Raw genomic sequence first — 14,373 nt, forward strand, 5'->3', positions numbered from 1 at the left:
GCAAGTGAGTGGGTATTGGACAAAGAGCGCTGAAAAAAAGACCACAAGTTGGCCGATAATGATGCTGGTTGAGAAAACTTATGGCTAGGATATAAGAATGCTCTGCGTGGCTCAAGGCAAGCCGAGGTTCCAGTTTTAAGCGCCTGAATTGGAAGTTGTGAATTGGTTTTGACTTTCGAGGCGTGTGCGGTTCTTTCCGCTTGTGGTGATTCCTTAACAATTGGTGCACAATTGGTCACGTGGAAAAGCACCACATTCACCAGACGGGAGTAAAGCCACAATGCGATTCTTTGCAGGTGCTGTGGCGCACCCCTGCCACCACCTGGCAAAGGGTCTCAAAAGTTTCATATCCGCGCTAGCCACCTGGTTTCCCCATTCGTCACACTCACCACCAACCAAAGTAAATTGCAAGGGTTGTACTCGAGTGTTGCCGACTTTGCTTTCGCAAATTTCAACTCGATTCAATCATTTCTGCATAGCACATCGACTGGTCGTCGTCGACATTGTGAGCTTTTTCAGCGATCCGAATTGCGTCGCGCATCCTTTCTTCCAATCGCGCTTCATTTCAGGTCGGTCTCCATTTCAATTGCGAAGCTCGCATCGACGTTTCTTTGTACCCTCCCCACCTTCGTTAAACTTTCATCGACTTCGGCGCCATCAAGCCTACCTACCATTGTTGACGGCATCTAATCGTTCTTAGCTCGGCAGGCATCGACGTTCCCAGTTAAATTACGTTCAGCTGTTCAAGCGCATCATATTTGTTGCATCAGATCGCGTCGCGCGTCGCATCAGATCGCATAATCAACGACGGGCTATCCCCGCCTGCGCAGCTCGATCTCGCACCACAAAGCACCCAAGTCGATTATCCCACAGCCTGCGCGATCCCGTCGGCGTGCAGAGACAACAAAATGGCGAACCCCGCGCCGGATATCAATTCGATTCTTCAAATGCTGGGTAAGTCACGCGTCATTAATGCAAGCCCAGCCGGCGTGATTCTAATCAAATACAATCAGGCAATGTCACGCAGCGCGCGGCAACCTCGACTCCTACCCACAGTCAGCCTGGCTATCAAGCACCTGTCGTGCCGCCTATGCCATCCGCGCCCTATGCGCAACCCCCTCAGAATCCGTATCAGGCGCAAACGGCTCCCTACCAGCCTCACCCTCAATACCCATACCCTCAGCCGACTGCCGCCGGCAGCATTGACCTGAGCAAAATACAGCCCGTCAACTCCGGGACTGTGGCGGTGCCTGAGCCACTAGCCGATGCAATCGCGAAGGCCAAGGCATATGCAGCGGAGAAGGGCGTCACCCCATACGATCGGCCTGCTGGAGCGTATCCTGACCAGCGTCAGTCCGATTCGCGGCAGTACGGACGGTCTCGATCCAAGAGCCCTCCCCGGGGCAGAGACTCGTATCGCGACAACTTCAACCCATACCGCGACGAACGCCGCGCCGACCAAGGCCGTGGTGACTATGGCCGCGAGCGCTCTTATTCTCCCGGCCGCGGCCGCCAGGGCTTCTCCCCGCGCGGCGCCCATGGTGGTGGCGGGCGTGACCGGTCGCCTCTGCGAGGCAAGGATGATAATTCTGAGACGATCGAGGTCGAATCCAGCCTCGTCGGACTCATCATTGGCCGCCAAGGCGAGAATCTGCGCCGCGTCGAAGGCGAGAGCCGCTGTCGCATCCAGTTTATCCCGCCGACTGGCCAAAACGATCAGTATCGCCAATGCCGAATTACTGGTCCCCGGGCCCAGCGCGACGTGGCAAAAGAGATGATCTACAGCATTATTCGTGACAGCGGCATGCGCGGTGCCGCGGCGCCCGGTGGTGAGAGTCGTGGTCGGGATAGTGGCCGTGGCACTGCCCCGCCCCCTCTCCCCAAGGAAGGCGAGGAAAGCTCGCAGATTATGGTCCCCGATAGAACCGTGGGCCTGATCATCGGCCGTCATGGAGAGACAATCCGCGATCTGCAGGAACGAAGCGGATGCCATATCAACATCGTAAGCGAGAACAAAAGCGTCAACGGCCTTCGCCCGGTCAACCTTATCGGCCCGCCGGCTGCTGCCCGTCACGCCAAAGAGCTCATCCTCGAAATTGTGGAGAGTGACAGTCGGAATGGCAACAACCCTGCCGCTGGTCGGGCCCCCAGAGGAGAAAGCTTCGGCGGAGGCGGCGGCGAAAAGATCAACGACTCCATCTACGTTCCTTCGGATGCTGTTGGAATGATCATTGGTAAAGGTGGTGAGACGATCAGGGAGATGCAGAACATGACCGGCTGCAAGATCAATGTGAACCAATCTTCGGGACCCGGCGAGGTCGAGCGAGAGATCGGCTTAGTTGGCACCCGGGACTCGATCGCCAGGGCCAAGCGTGCGATTGAGGAGAAAGTGGATGCTGCGGTACGTCGTGACAGATCTTGAATCGCTCCGCTGCTGGAACACATGCTAACCCAGCCATAGAAACAAAAGTCGGGTGGAGGCGGCGGCCGTGGCCGCGGGCAGCATCGCGATTATGATAACCCCAACTACGGTCAGGCTTCTAACAGCAACAGCGCCCCTTCCAGCATGCCCGCCGGTGGTGCTAGTGCGGCTCCAGCTGCGCCCGCCGGCGGAAACCAGGCTGACCCGTATGCCATGTGTGAGTGCATCTTCCTTGAGTGTTTGGTCTCCAAGCCATTGCTAACTCAAGCAACAGATGGTGGTTACGAAAACTACATTGCACTGTGGTGGCAATCCCAACTTGCCGCTCAGCAGGCCCAAGGCCAAGGAGGTGCTACCCAGGCGCCCGGGACCTCGTAAAGTCGCCGCGTTGCCCCCAGGTTCGCTGATGCGCTTTGATGTTGACCCGCCCACTCAACTCGTTGATGCGTCCTGACTTTGCCGCCGTCATTTGCTCGATGCTAAGTCTTGACCCTTTTGCGCCATTGAATCTCTGCATGACGGCAAAAAAGAAGTTTTCTATGATGCTTGGGCATGCGGTATTATGAGCGCCGCCCGGTCTATCGCGCCTGTCGCCGGCGTAACCGGATTTCTGTTTGCTCCATGATTGTACAAGTACCCGCGCTGATCTTTCCATCTGGCGCCCTTTCGCGGATTTTTTGCGACATCTTTTGCTCGACTCCAACCAACCAACAGCCTCCAAGACCAAGTCATCGGCCCTTGAAAGCATTCTGCCACTCTGGACCCAACTTTTTTTTTCCGAGTCGGCCGCGAGTGCGTCCACGCGACACAACCTGTTTGCAACTTGCAACTTTTGCTGCCTGCTTGATATGGTAGCCATGAGCCTTGTCGTTTGGGGACTGCTACTACGGTGGGGTTGTGCCTTGCTTTTGATGCATGGTTTGGATGGCGTGACTCGTCGCCCTCGTTCGCGGCCCTCGTTCGCGGCCCAATCCCGCTGTACCGGTACCCCATTGCTCCTCGTGGGGACTGCCAGCCGTACCGCCGCTTGAAACATTGTCGTCACTGTCACCGTCTCTATCCGTCGGGTTGATGTGTAGCTCTGACAGCGCGCGTCCCGAGGCCTTTCTTCCGCCTATGCATGCATGCATCAACTGTGTATGCCTGCGTCGCTGGGATTGACTGATCGGTCCTCCTGATGATGGCAAACTCCATGCGCTTGGTATGAACTACCTGACTGAAGGCTTTGAACTTGGACCGGACCCTGATACCATTCACTACTAATACCGGACAGCCGAGCCTTCTTCCTGGGCTTCTGCCAGCGGCATGTGTCTATTGACCGCTACCGCTTATTCTCTCTTCAGGCAGGCGTGTCCCCTGGGCTTGAACTGTGCGTTTAATTGCCCTACCTTGACTTGACATGGGTGGTTGCGGCTGGTCACGACACGAGCAAGAGAGGAAACCGAAAAGGAAAAAGGAGGTTTGGCTGTTAGCTGCCAGGACTGTGTGTGTGTGTGTATATTAGGACAAAAGAAGGCAACTGGTTCTCTTTCCAAATGCGGTTGTGTTTGTGTGATGGTATTTGCCTGTCATTGAGGTGTGGTGTTTCTCAGTGTTGAGTGTCTTTTCCCTGCTCTGCCCTGTCTTGGTTTGTCACTTTACTTGTATGTCGTTGCCCGTTTCACTCCTCTCACTCTTAACTCTCAACTCTCAATGCTGCAATGCTGCAATGCTGCAATGCGATGGTGATTTGATCTCAACTACGGATACGGAATCATGCTTGCTACCCAGGCGATTGAGCGGGCTCCAAAACACTTTCGAGGTCGCTGCGTACGAAGTATAAGATACAGTACATACATCCATGGATGGGATTCGACCGTGCGGCCTGGAGCTCGGTGCCTTTCACAGGCCGCAGGACGAGTCCTGGCACTCCAGTCCCGACTGTTGAGAACGAGCCAAGATGCGCGTCTCGCAACACATCCTGATCATTGCACGGCCCTACACCTGTAAGCTGGGTTCCTGGGTCGCAAAATCCAACCCAACTAGGAAATGCCTCGGCTCAACCCACATCGATTTAACCGTTATCTCGCTGAGAGGCATCTAAGATGGCGCAAACAATGTTTACAACCCTGTATCAAGTACAAATCTCCAAGCGCTATGGTATCCAACACCCCATAGGTACTAGGTAGGCGGGGACAAGACCACAGGGGAGCCGGGTTGTTCTCGAAACTCTCGGGGACTTTCAGGGCTCAGGCATCCAAGTCGAATGGGTTCCAGAAGGCCAGGATGCCACATGGGAGGTGTGTAAGCGCTTCTTGGCGGTTGGATAAATTGATGCCACCCCTGGAGCGTTCACCCCCACTGTTGGGGTAGAACCGTAGAACCGCCCGACCAACGGTCCAACATACATAACCAACATCTGTTCACAATCTAGGTGATAGCCGAGGCTGAGGGCAGACGCGGTATTTATTCCTCCAGGACCCCGGTGAAACGCGAGTTGGACTTATTGTGCAAATACTGTACTGTACAGAGACACTCTGGCAGAGCGCTCGCATCGTGACGGGAACGCATCGACAGCAACCTGAACTTTGAACCCACCCAGCAGCCTCCCTCAACCAACTTGAAGACCGACCTGACCCAAGCAAGAATGGCATCCAACGCACCAACCGGCTCCCTCACAAGCCCACTATCCTTCATGCAAAAGCTCTCGCCCTCCGTCTACCTCTACCGACCCTCCAGCTCCACACCCACCGCCAACGGCGCGCCCCCTTCCAGTTCCAAACCAGCGCCGAAGATGATCCTGCTCATGACCTGGATGGGCGCGCGCGAGCCACACATCGCCAAGTACCTCGTCCAATACCAAGCCCTCTACCCGTCAGCAACCATCCTCCTGGTGCGCTCCGAGCCGCGGCATTTCATTCCCATCCCACTGCCCGGGTTCGGGTTCCTCGGAATTGGAGGCCGGGCTCGGGCTGTAAGAGAATACGCGCCCGCGGTGCCCGTGCTGCGCGAAGCTTTCCCTTACCAACCTCAAGCTCAACCTCACCACCAGCACGGCAACGGCAACCCTCCCCAAAGTCAACCCACCGAGATTGGGAACAACGACAACAAACCGACCCCAGCACCTAAGCCCGAGCCAGAATTACTAATCCACGTCTTCTCCAACGGCGGGTGCGCCGCCCTCCAACATATCCGCCACTTAGCTGCACCTCTCACCCTCCCACCACACACAATCCTCTTCGACTCCTGCCCGGGCACATTCCGCTACCGCTCCAGCCACAAAGCATTCATGACCGGCATCACGGGGCTCACACGACTACTCCTATCTCCTCTGTTCCACGTCATGTGTGCGTCGTACTGGTTCTGGCATGCGGTAATTGGGCGCGGCAAGACAGGGCCGTTGGCAAGGACGGCTAGGGGGTTGAACAGTTCATCTCAAGGTCCAGGTCCCGGGGGAAGGAGAGGGGGAGGGGGGGTGGAGGTGCGGCGGACGTATGTTTATTCGGAGGGGGACAAGTTGGTTGATTGGCGAGATGTGGAAGCGCATGCGCGGGAGGCGGAGGGGAAGGGGTTTGTGGTGCGTAGGGAACGGTTTGAGGGAAGTGAGCATGTTGCGCATATGAGGAAGGAGCCGGAGAGGTATTGGTGGGTTGTGAAAGAGACTTGGGAAGGGGTGGAATGAGGGTTGACGCCCTGGTGAGGTGACCTGGTGAGGTGGTAGAGAGGGAGGGATGGCTCTGATATCATGGATACCATGCAGGGATCGCATCGGTCGAACTCTGCGCGCTAGAGCGGTTGGGGTTGGGACGTAATATCATTACTTTCTATCCCTCTCGTACACGGCCGCTGTAGCCGCCTCAAGGTCTATGCCAGATACGCCACGTCGGGTCGCAGACCCATGATCAGCCTTGCCCATGCCCACCCGCCCAGATCTAGTCGATCATTCTCGTTAACTCGTCGCAGTCGTGGTCTCGTAACGGCAATGTTTTCCATACAGCCCCTTGGCCAATCGCCATGCAAACATCAGCACAAATGAACATCAATGATGTTCCCACCACATTACAGGGTAATTAGCACATGCTCAGCCCTGACCCCTCCAGGCTGAAGACGCCGACTCTTTGCGCCAATGCCTCCGTAATCACAAATTTCCGTTCTTATCCCTCTCAGATGCGCCGTTCAAACGTTTAACAAGCTCGGTATTGCGAGGGAATGCATGCGAACGCCGGGGCGGGTTGTAACAGGTGTCGATCAGATAACCGCCGGAGAAACGAGGACGGAATAAAAAAAATAAACGGCCAAGCATGCCACTCGTTGTTGGGACTCGAATCGGTAGCGTGTTCTCATGTTGTCCGCTGTTTCTTGTCCTTGTGTTTCTCTTGCTCACGGTCAGCGGCTTCCTTCTTGCCCCCATACCAAGCCCCGCCAAACTCGAACGGCTCGACCTCATCCGTACCGCCATCGTAGCCCTCGTCAGCCGCCATCTCGGCCAAGCACGGGTCGCACTCCTGGTCATGGGGCTTCTCGTCGACATGGACGCCCTCCTTGCACATGCCAAACACGCCGTTGTTTTTGGCTTCGAGGCAGCTCAGCTCCTGCGAGAGCTCGTCCCAGGTGAAGGTGTTGTTGCATTCTGTGCACTGCCCTTTGAAGACGACTTTCCTGCACATGGTGCCGTCGAGTTTTCGCCGTCGAGCACCACTCGGCCCGGCCGGCGTGGAGGGGCTGCTTTTTGGGCGGGGTGACAACGGCGCAAACGATAACCGAGGATTTCCGTAGTGGCCCGGGGTCCGTGGCCGGCGTCGGAACGGCGGGTCTGGAGGCAAACAAGAATACAATTAGCAAACCAATTCTCATATGTTCCTAGGAGAGTGCATTTGAGAATAGCTCGAGCATTGTCTCTCTTGAAGAAGACATGGCTGCGCAGCTTAATAATTGCTAGCATCTCCACTCAAGGACACAGCCTGTCCTTCTAGCGCCTGGAGATGGTTTCCATGGTGGGGGCTTTTGCAGCGGGAAGGGTTTCCGCCCAGTAGCTTACCTCCACCGATCGCAAGCACCCGTTTGTCAATTTGGCGCTGGCTCGCAGCGCCGGAGTTCGTTTTCGGTTCGGAAGAGTTGCGCGCACACTGGATTCGCTAGCAGGCACTAGCGGATCCGAGACCCGTCCGAATCCAGGGGAGCAAAGAGGTCTGGAAACCAGCGGCAATTCCGAGATGAGAGATGGATGGGGTTCCGAGTTGCTCCCGAAGCACGTTATCTGGACTGGACGGAACTATTGGCGACTATTCCGGCATCCCCTGAAACGCTGTGGCGGACGGGAGTCGAATGGTGATGCTTGATGGGCGCTGTTGACATCAACGTTTGTTATACGTCTTCTGCATGGGGATCGCAAAAAGTGATTGTGAGTTGAGACGCAGCAATCTGGTTGCATGACGCCAAATGTATGAGGAGGCAACGCTGAGGTGAGTGTACGTATGCAGCATGCGAACTCGACGGCTTAGGATATGGCCTAGATCCCGCGGGGCCTCCCTCGGCTTTCCTGCAGAAGCCGTTTACTGTATTAGCTCAATAGATTAGCTCGTCGTGCGGCTAGTGTATGTATGTGCAGTCCATCTCCACACCACCTCGTGCATGAGGAGAGCTCTCACGAGTTTGCTCGAGGAGAAGGCAGTGGCAGCGAATGGCATCGACCGAGTCGCGGGATAGGCCGCAGGTGTTGCTCGCTTCGTGACGGAGCGGGAGATGCAGCCAATGCAGCCATGCTGCAGGCCGAGGCTCCACGTTTTTCGCCCGATCTGGTGACACACACCCAACAGAAATTCCATCCCTTGAGCTACCATTTGCTCAGCAGCTAACTCATGACACTCGTTGTTCCACTCGGGGAGGATGTCATGTAGCACAGAGTCGTCTCTTCATTCGTCTTTTGTTTCTTGATCTCTTGGGTGACCATTTACGACCCCGCAATTTCCATGGCCAATTGATGATGGTTTTTGTGTTGAGCAAGAGACAGGCGGGGCAATTCTGCGCGACAACCCCCACTCAATCCCCACCAATCAGTGATCACAATCAAGTGGGGCCAGGGTAAGTGGGGCCGAGTGTGGTTGCCGTTTACCAATCGCTATCTGCGACTTGGCGATGTGCTCTTTCTTGAAGTGCGTCTTGAGACCCTGCTGGACAGCTCTGCATTGCAGTTTATCCCGTGGGCGTAGGTGAGACGGGATTGCCTCGATTGTGCGATTGCTCGCATGTCAGAATCAATCAGTCTTCCATTGACATCTTTCACATAGGATCCACGTAAGATCCGATCTTGTTTGGACCCTAGAGTTCTAAACCATCATCTCCCTGTCCTTGTGTTTCTTTTTCTCCTTTTTATTTTCTTCGATATGCATCCACAGACGCACCTTCTCCCTTTCGCAGCTACTTTGACTTCGAATATTCATCGCAGCAAGAGGCAAGCAGACTTCTCTCTTGCAGAAGAGGGTTGACGGCGTTAAGTCAAGATTCTCGGCAAGCCAACGCCCGAGGTTCCACTTTCCACGTGCGCGATGATGCTCAGGGGTGCCCTGCCGCAGGCACAAGTGGTCAACGCCAACGAGTGTTCAAAGGTTTTCTAACGTCTTGTAGTTGGAAGACTTGAGCGTCCAACCTCGTCGTTCGCTCCCAGGGAGTCCATCTGACAGGACACTCACCTCGTCTCAAGAGTTGATAGAGGGTTGCTATCTTCAACTCAAGCCGGGCATCGAAGAGCCTGAAGATGACTGGAGTCACTGACTTCCAACATTCTTTCAACTATCGGCCTCCGTCTCCCGATGTCACCAGCGAACGACTTAGTACTAACTGTACTCCCTGAGCAGTCTAGGCTCACACAACCCGGTGCCTTGATGAACGCACTCGATCGGGGGCTAAAATGATAACTTTTAGGAAGTGTCTACTGCCAAGCCGAGTGTGACGAGAGCGGAGATATAGCCCCTATAACACTGGTAAGACCTCTCGTTCAGCACGGGACGATCAATTTCATTCCATTCATGCTGACAACTCTTGAAGCTGTACCTTATCAACGTGAATCGTGCGGCTGACGCTAAGCGTTCAGAATCTCGGACGGGATCGGGCTATATGCCTCCTTCTGTCATGTTGAGAGGAGCGATGAGCCCAACGTTTACCACCAAGGATCCTCATATGGGGGACGACAACTACCAAGCCCCAAAACAGCCATATGACAAAACGCAGGTGGAAGGAGCAGACAACTCGTCTTCTTCAAGTCTTGGAAGTCAACTTGGAATCTTCGCCTTAGAAGGATGGGGATCCGGAATACTGACACCCACAGCCACTAGCAGCACATTGTGTGTCTACCTGGGCAAGACTCATACTTCAGTGCGGTCGACAGTGCTGCTAAGGCTGAAGAACGGTTCGCCCTGCAGCAGCATCCCGCTTGGCAATCAGCTATCAAGGCTATTGCTGGTTCCATGGTTCAGTGGCGGCAGTCTTGGTCTTGAAGTTGGGCCCTGTACTAGCACGTACTGGGTAAAAGCACCTCAAACCGAGATTAGTAGTGGTCTGCAATACTGGCCGTGTTTCGCCCGCATTATTTGCGGCGGGAGGAACCACCACGAGCTTGGCCTGAAAGTACCTGCATGATCACGGCTTGCGGGGGTCATCTACACCAGATACCTGACTCAGCGGCAGCCGTCACGGTGTCTCCTGGAGGGGCCTCTTCTCGTCGTGCTGCGGCTGACACAGAGTCGAGAGGCGTTTTGATCAAAATGACGATCATGCATATCTACTTTGTAAGTTATATTCCTGTTCGTTTTCAAGTTACCTTTTCCAGTCTTGGCCGCTAGTTGACTGTTCGTGAAATATCTTTATGCTTGTGTCCGGCGTGAAGGGTGTTGTCGACTCAAGCCTTCACCCCCTGAAAATAATGCCCTTCAATTTCGAGCATGACATCATCAGCCCTCTGTATTGTGGCTTTTCCTGACCAGGTTCACGGGTGGGCGCTATGTTGGATTGCAAGCCAAAATAGGATAACCTCCCGCCAGAGGATCGAGAAGATTGACCAGGGCGTCCGATAGCGCGGTTGCTGAGCGCTTGAGAAAGATCGAACAGCATGTCCTAACAAGCAGTTGTGGTGGACGGAAAGTTCTTGGCGGGTGCGGCGCGCCTGTCCAGTTTGCGGCACAATCTGGTTGGCTGGCTGCCTGCGCAAAACAGCCAATCTGGACGGCGGGACCAGAAACCCGCGTGCTTCGCGAACTACCATCTATCGACTAGTCTGTGATGGCCTGGCAAGCCCTGCCGATTCGTTGCGAGCATGGGGGCGGCGCACATTGCAATATCTCTGACTCTCTGTGGGCGGATTTCATGTCTACTTTCCCTCGGCTCTCTCGGGCCACAGTCGACGCCTTTAGACTGCGTTGGTGGTGGCGTGGCTCTGTATTGGAAAAGGACAGGTCTAGTTGCATGGCTGAACTAATGTGTTCGATTTTATTTCCAAGTTTTTTAGGCCGCCATCGATCGACCACAGTGGTCCTCAACATCTGAGTCGACTTGCTGTTGCGCCTGCCGCCCCGGCTGCTACCCTCTCGCGCCTCTCCTTCTGCCTACCACGACGGGTGAGATGTAGTCTCTTTTCTTTGTTCATCACCTTACTAGAGCCACCGCTGCTTCCTCAACGCTCGATGTGGTGATGACAAGATGCACGGCGGACACTCGCTGGCGATTGCCATGTGGGTCATGACGGCTCTGTCCCTCGGTCTGGTATTTCTCCGACTCTACACTCGAGTACGCATCGTCCGCTTTGTCGGCGCCGAAGATCACCTCTATGTCTGGACCGGCCTATTCCTTCTCGTCTTCGCCGCGTGCATCCAGGTCGCAGTTCACTACGGCCTGGGTCGGAGCTTTTGGACCCTGAGTGTCGATGATTCGTCAAATGCCATCTTCTGGACCTATGTCGCCAACACCTTTGCCATCACGGGGAACGCACTGGCCAAGCTCTCAATGGGCTTCTTCTTGCTCCGTGTGGTCCAACATAAAGCGCAAAAAGCTGCTCTATGGATTCTTATCGCTGTCACGGTTGGCACATCGTCTGCTTTGGCTGTTATGCTGTGGAACCAAACCACTCCGAGAAAAGCGAGCTGGGATCCCTTGAGGACACCTGGGACGTGGAACATTCGGATACAGCCCATGAGTGTTGGGCTTGGAGGTGCGTACAATCGTACCATTGCTGTGCCCCGTTGAGACTTGCTGTGTGCTGACCGTGATGGCTTGTAGCTTGGTCCAGTGCTTGTGATTTCTTCTTTGCCGCTTTCCCCTGGCTGTTTATTTGGTCTCTCCGGATGCCTCGACGAGAGAAGGCCATGCTTGCTAGTGGGATGAGCCTGGGCGTCATGTAAGTCCTATCCCTCTTTCAAGTCAACATAGGCTACTCGCGCTAAACGCTTCTTCCTAGTGCTGGCGCATGCGGCATCGTCAGGACAGTGGTACTCGCCGGACTTGACACCAATGACTACACATGTAAGCCTCCTCTTAGCTCATGCTTACCGAAGTCCCTAACCTTCCCAACAGTAAACTTTGCAACATATTATATCTGGGCAGGCGCTGAAATCACCGTTGCCATGATCTGCCTCGGCATACCAACCCTGAGACCGCTATATCTCAAAACGCGCGGCACGAGCATCGGTTACGCGGACACACAAGATGATGATACCTCACCGGAGGCCGACGATCCAGAGTCACCACCACGCTTTACCATGTCCATGAGGGAGCAAAAGAACCCCCCGTCGTCTTCTGGAATGGAGCATAGTATCCAACCGCAAACACCCGACTTCCGCTGTGACTCGGCGTCGTCACACACGATAGTGCAGTCTTTTTCTAGTTCGGAACCGATACTACCGCGGCTGAACAGGCCTGCCGGCGCCCATACCAGGCTTCGCAGTGACCCTGATACTGTTGTTGATGACATACTCGGTCTTTACGATGAGAGGAGAGGCCAGCAGAGCCGCGGGCTGAACAAAGTCGGTCGTGGCGTTGGCTCAGGAGGGATATGGGTCCAAAATGAGATTTCCATTGATAGCCGTGAGTGGGATGATAACTGGCCGTTGAGGAATTAGAGGATGATACCTGTGTTTTCTCTTTGTTATGTTTGGTTTATCGACTTTAATAAGATACCCCTGATAGTATTTACCTTTAACCTGAAAGATGTATGCCGTTCCCAACGGCAAGGACAGAAGGCATCGCATCTAGTAGAGAACTCTACATAAATGTTTCATGTAAAACTACGGCTCGCGGATCTCGTTGTCATCGCATGTACTTGTGAAGTGTGATACCACTAGTTGCATCATACCTAGTAGATTCAGAGGTTTCAAGCCGATTGATTCTGATGTTCAGTTCAGTCAAGTTGTAGATGGAGTATGGCAAAGCTCCAACCGCTTTAGGAGATACGCCAGGCCATCTACATGTAAGTTAAGGTACTTGGTCCATCATCAAGGTGGTGAACTTAGAATGCGATATGAACACTCAACACCAAATTCATCTGCTTGCATTATGACCCCGAACTAGCCCCGTTACCAACGCCTTAAACACCCGGGGCTTATCCTCCTTAACCCTTAGACAGAGGGCTCAATTCAAACCCCGAAAAGCTCCTTGACGATCCTAATAGTGTCCCCAGGACCCTCGACAACGTGTCCAGTGGTGCGGCTGTCGGTGAAAATCTCGTAATCGTTTCCGCCCTGGAAGGTCTTGTCGCCGAAGAAGTGAATGGTCTCGTAGTGGACACCTCCGGGCTGTCTCGCATCGTTTTCCAGGTGTCGTAGACAGTAGGTTTTATCCCAGCCCTCTGGGAAGATATCGAACGAGATCTTGCCGCCGATCGAATAGCTAGAATGAAGCTATGGTCAGAATCGTACTCACCACCTGGCGGTCTTGCCCCTGTTTGATGTACTAAAAGCAATGGAAAGCGGGAAAGAGCAAACGAGTGAGCGGAGAAAACCACATGCAGCAAACTAGCAAACGAGAGAACGGAACAGGGGAAGATGTACGTCAAACCCAAATGCCCAAACCTCTGCTTGAGCTTCTCAACAAACGTCTCCCGAATCCTATGCTCCAGATCAAACTCCTCATACGCCGCGCGCTCCTCATTAGTCGCATTCCTTCCAACAGGACTGACATTGATCATCCCCGTGCGGAACTCGACGAAAGTGCCCCTCTTGAACGGGATATCCAGATCGGCGATGTAGTGCAAAATAAAACGCACGAGCTCCTTGTACTGGTCCTCGCCGATCCACTTGATGAAGCTCTGCGCGGGGAGGGCGTGGCCGAGTTTGTACGCGATCAGCCCGTTCTCGCTGAAGCAAAAGTCAAACATGTCGGTGACGCGCTGCCCAGCCGGGTTTCCGAGCTGTTCTTGGGCTTTGGCGAGGTTGGAGCCGCTCACGAAGCCGATGGCGACTTTGTGCCGGAGTGCGGAGAGCGTGGTGAGCATCTCCGGGGAGGCGGGCTGTGTGTGTGATGGGAGAGGTGAGTAAGGCGTCATACGGCTGGTTAGCATGCGTTGGACGTACATTGCGAGCCGGACTGAGCGTCTCGTCCACATCGAACAGGCAGATGGTGTTTTTGATCGGGCGGGCGGCGAGAGGAGGGTATGTAGTTGTCCGTGGGGACGGCTCGCCAAAGTTTGCGGCGGCCATGATGATCAGAGTGGTGATTGGGGATGAAGCGGTGAGAAGGTAAAAGGGATGTGAGATTGATGAGATAGATGCGAAGTGCAGTAATGAAACCAGCCCAATGCAAGTGCCCCTCAGGCACGGTTGCGCCTTCTCTGGGTTGGGGTCGAAGGAAGCGTATCCCGGTTCAGGGTTAGGGCTCTGGCCTGCAAATCATGGATACACCTAAGTACCTGTAATCGATCGTCTATTAAACGTTACAATTTCCCCAATGGAGGTATCTTTTTTCTGGAGTAAATAAGGCTTGGGGACATG

General features: G+C 54.5%; 6 protein-coding genes across 6 annotated transcripts; 4 read left to right on the forward strand and 2 right to left on the reverse strand.

The window, feature by feature from the left end:
• Positions 1-908: 908 nt before the first annotated feature.
• On the forward strand, positions 909-2,800 carry N656DRAFT_717713 (uncharacterized protein; the record flags this gene model as incomplete). Its single annotated transcript, XM_064812219.1, has 4 exons — positions 909-954; positions 1,014-2,401; positions 2,462-2,639; positions 2,697-2,800. 4 exons carry the CDS (start codon positions 909-911, stop codon positions 2,798-2,800), a joined length of 1,716 nt encoding a protein of 571 aa, XP_064666176.1.
• A 2,296-nt stretch (positions 2,801-5,096) lies between these two features.
• N656DRAFT_717859 (uncharacterized protein) lies at positions 5,097-6,083 on the forward strand (the record flags this gene model as incomplete). Its single annotated transcript, XM_064812233.1, has 3 exons — positions 5,097-5,338; positions 5,381-5,478; positions 5,542-6,083. 3 exons carry the CDS (start codon positions 5,097-5,099, stop codon positions 6,081-6,083), a joined length of 882 nt encoding a protein of 293 aa, XP_064666177.1.
• A 658-nt stretch (positions 6,084-6,741) lies between these two features.
• On the reverse strand, positions 6,742-7,068 carry N656DRAFT_801754 (uncharacterized protein; the record flags this gene model as incomplete). The annotated part of the gene is made up of 1 exon (XM_064818161.1): positions 6,742-7,068. The coding sequence occupies one exon, from the start codon at positions 7,066-7,068 to the stop codon at positions 6,742-6,744; it is 327 nt and encodes a 108-aa protein (XP_064666178.1).
• A 2,423-nt stretch (positions 7,069-9,491) lies between these two features.
• N656DRAFT_784112 (uncharacterized protein) lies at positions 9,492-10,186 on the forward strand. Its single transcript, XM_064816090.1, has one exon. It carries the CDS (start codon positions 9,515-9,517, stop codon positions 10,034-10,036), a length of 522 nt encoding a protein of 173 aa, XP_064666179.1. The 5' UTR covers positions 9,492-9,514; the 3' UTR covers positions 10,037-10,186.
• Positions 10,187-11,092: 906 nt separating this feature from the next.
• On the forward strand, positions 11,093-12,507 carry N656DRAFT_717856 (uncharacterized protein; the record flags this gene model as incomplete). Its single annotated transcript, XM_064812232.1, has 4 exons — positions 11,093-11,600; positions 11,669-11,786; positions 11,847-11,911; positions 11,963-12,507. The coding sequence occupies 4 exons, from the start codon at positions 11,093-11,095 to the stop codon at positions 12,505-12,507; spliced, it is 1,236 nt and encodes a 411-aa protein (XP_064666180.1).
• A 230-nt stretch (positions 12,508-12,737) lies between these two features.
• On the reverse strand, positions 12,738-14,084 carry N656DRAFT_784114 (eukaryotic phosphomannomutase; the record flags this gene model as incomplete). The annotated part of the gene is made up of 3 exons (XM_064816091.1): positions 12,738-13,273; positions 13,435-13,892; positions 13,957-14,084. Coding segments are annotated over 3 exons (839 nt in total), but the record flags the coding sequence as incomplete, so codon positions are not given.
• Positions 14,085-14,373: the final 289 nt, after the last annotated feature.

Source organism: Canariomyces notabilis (genome assembly GCF_033297395.1).
Source record: "Canariomyces notabilis strain CBS 508.74 unplaced genomic scaffold N656scaffold_31, whole genome shotgun sequence".
NCBI lineage: Eukaryota > Fungi > Ascomycota > Sordariomycetes > Sordariales > Chaetomiaceae > Canariomyces > Canariomyces notabilis.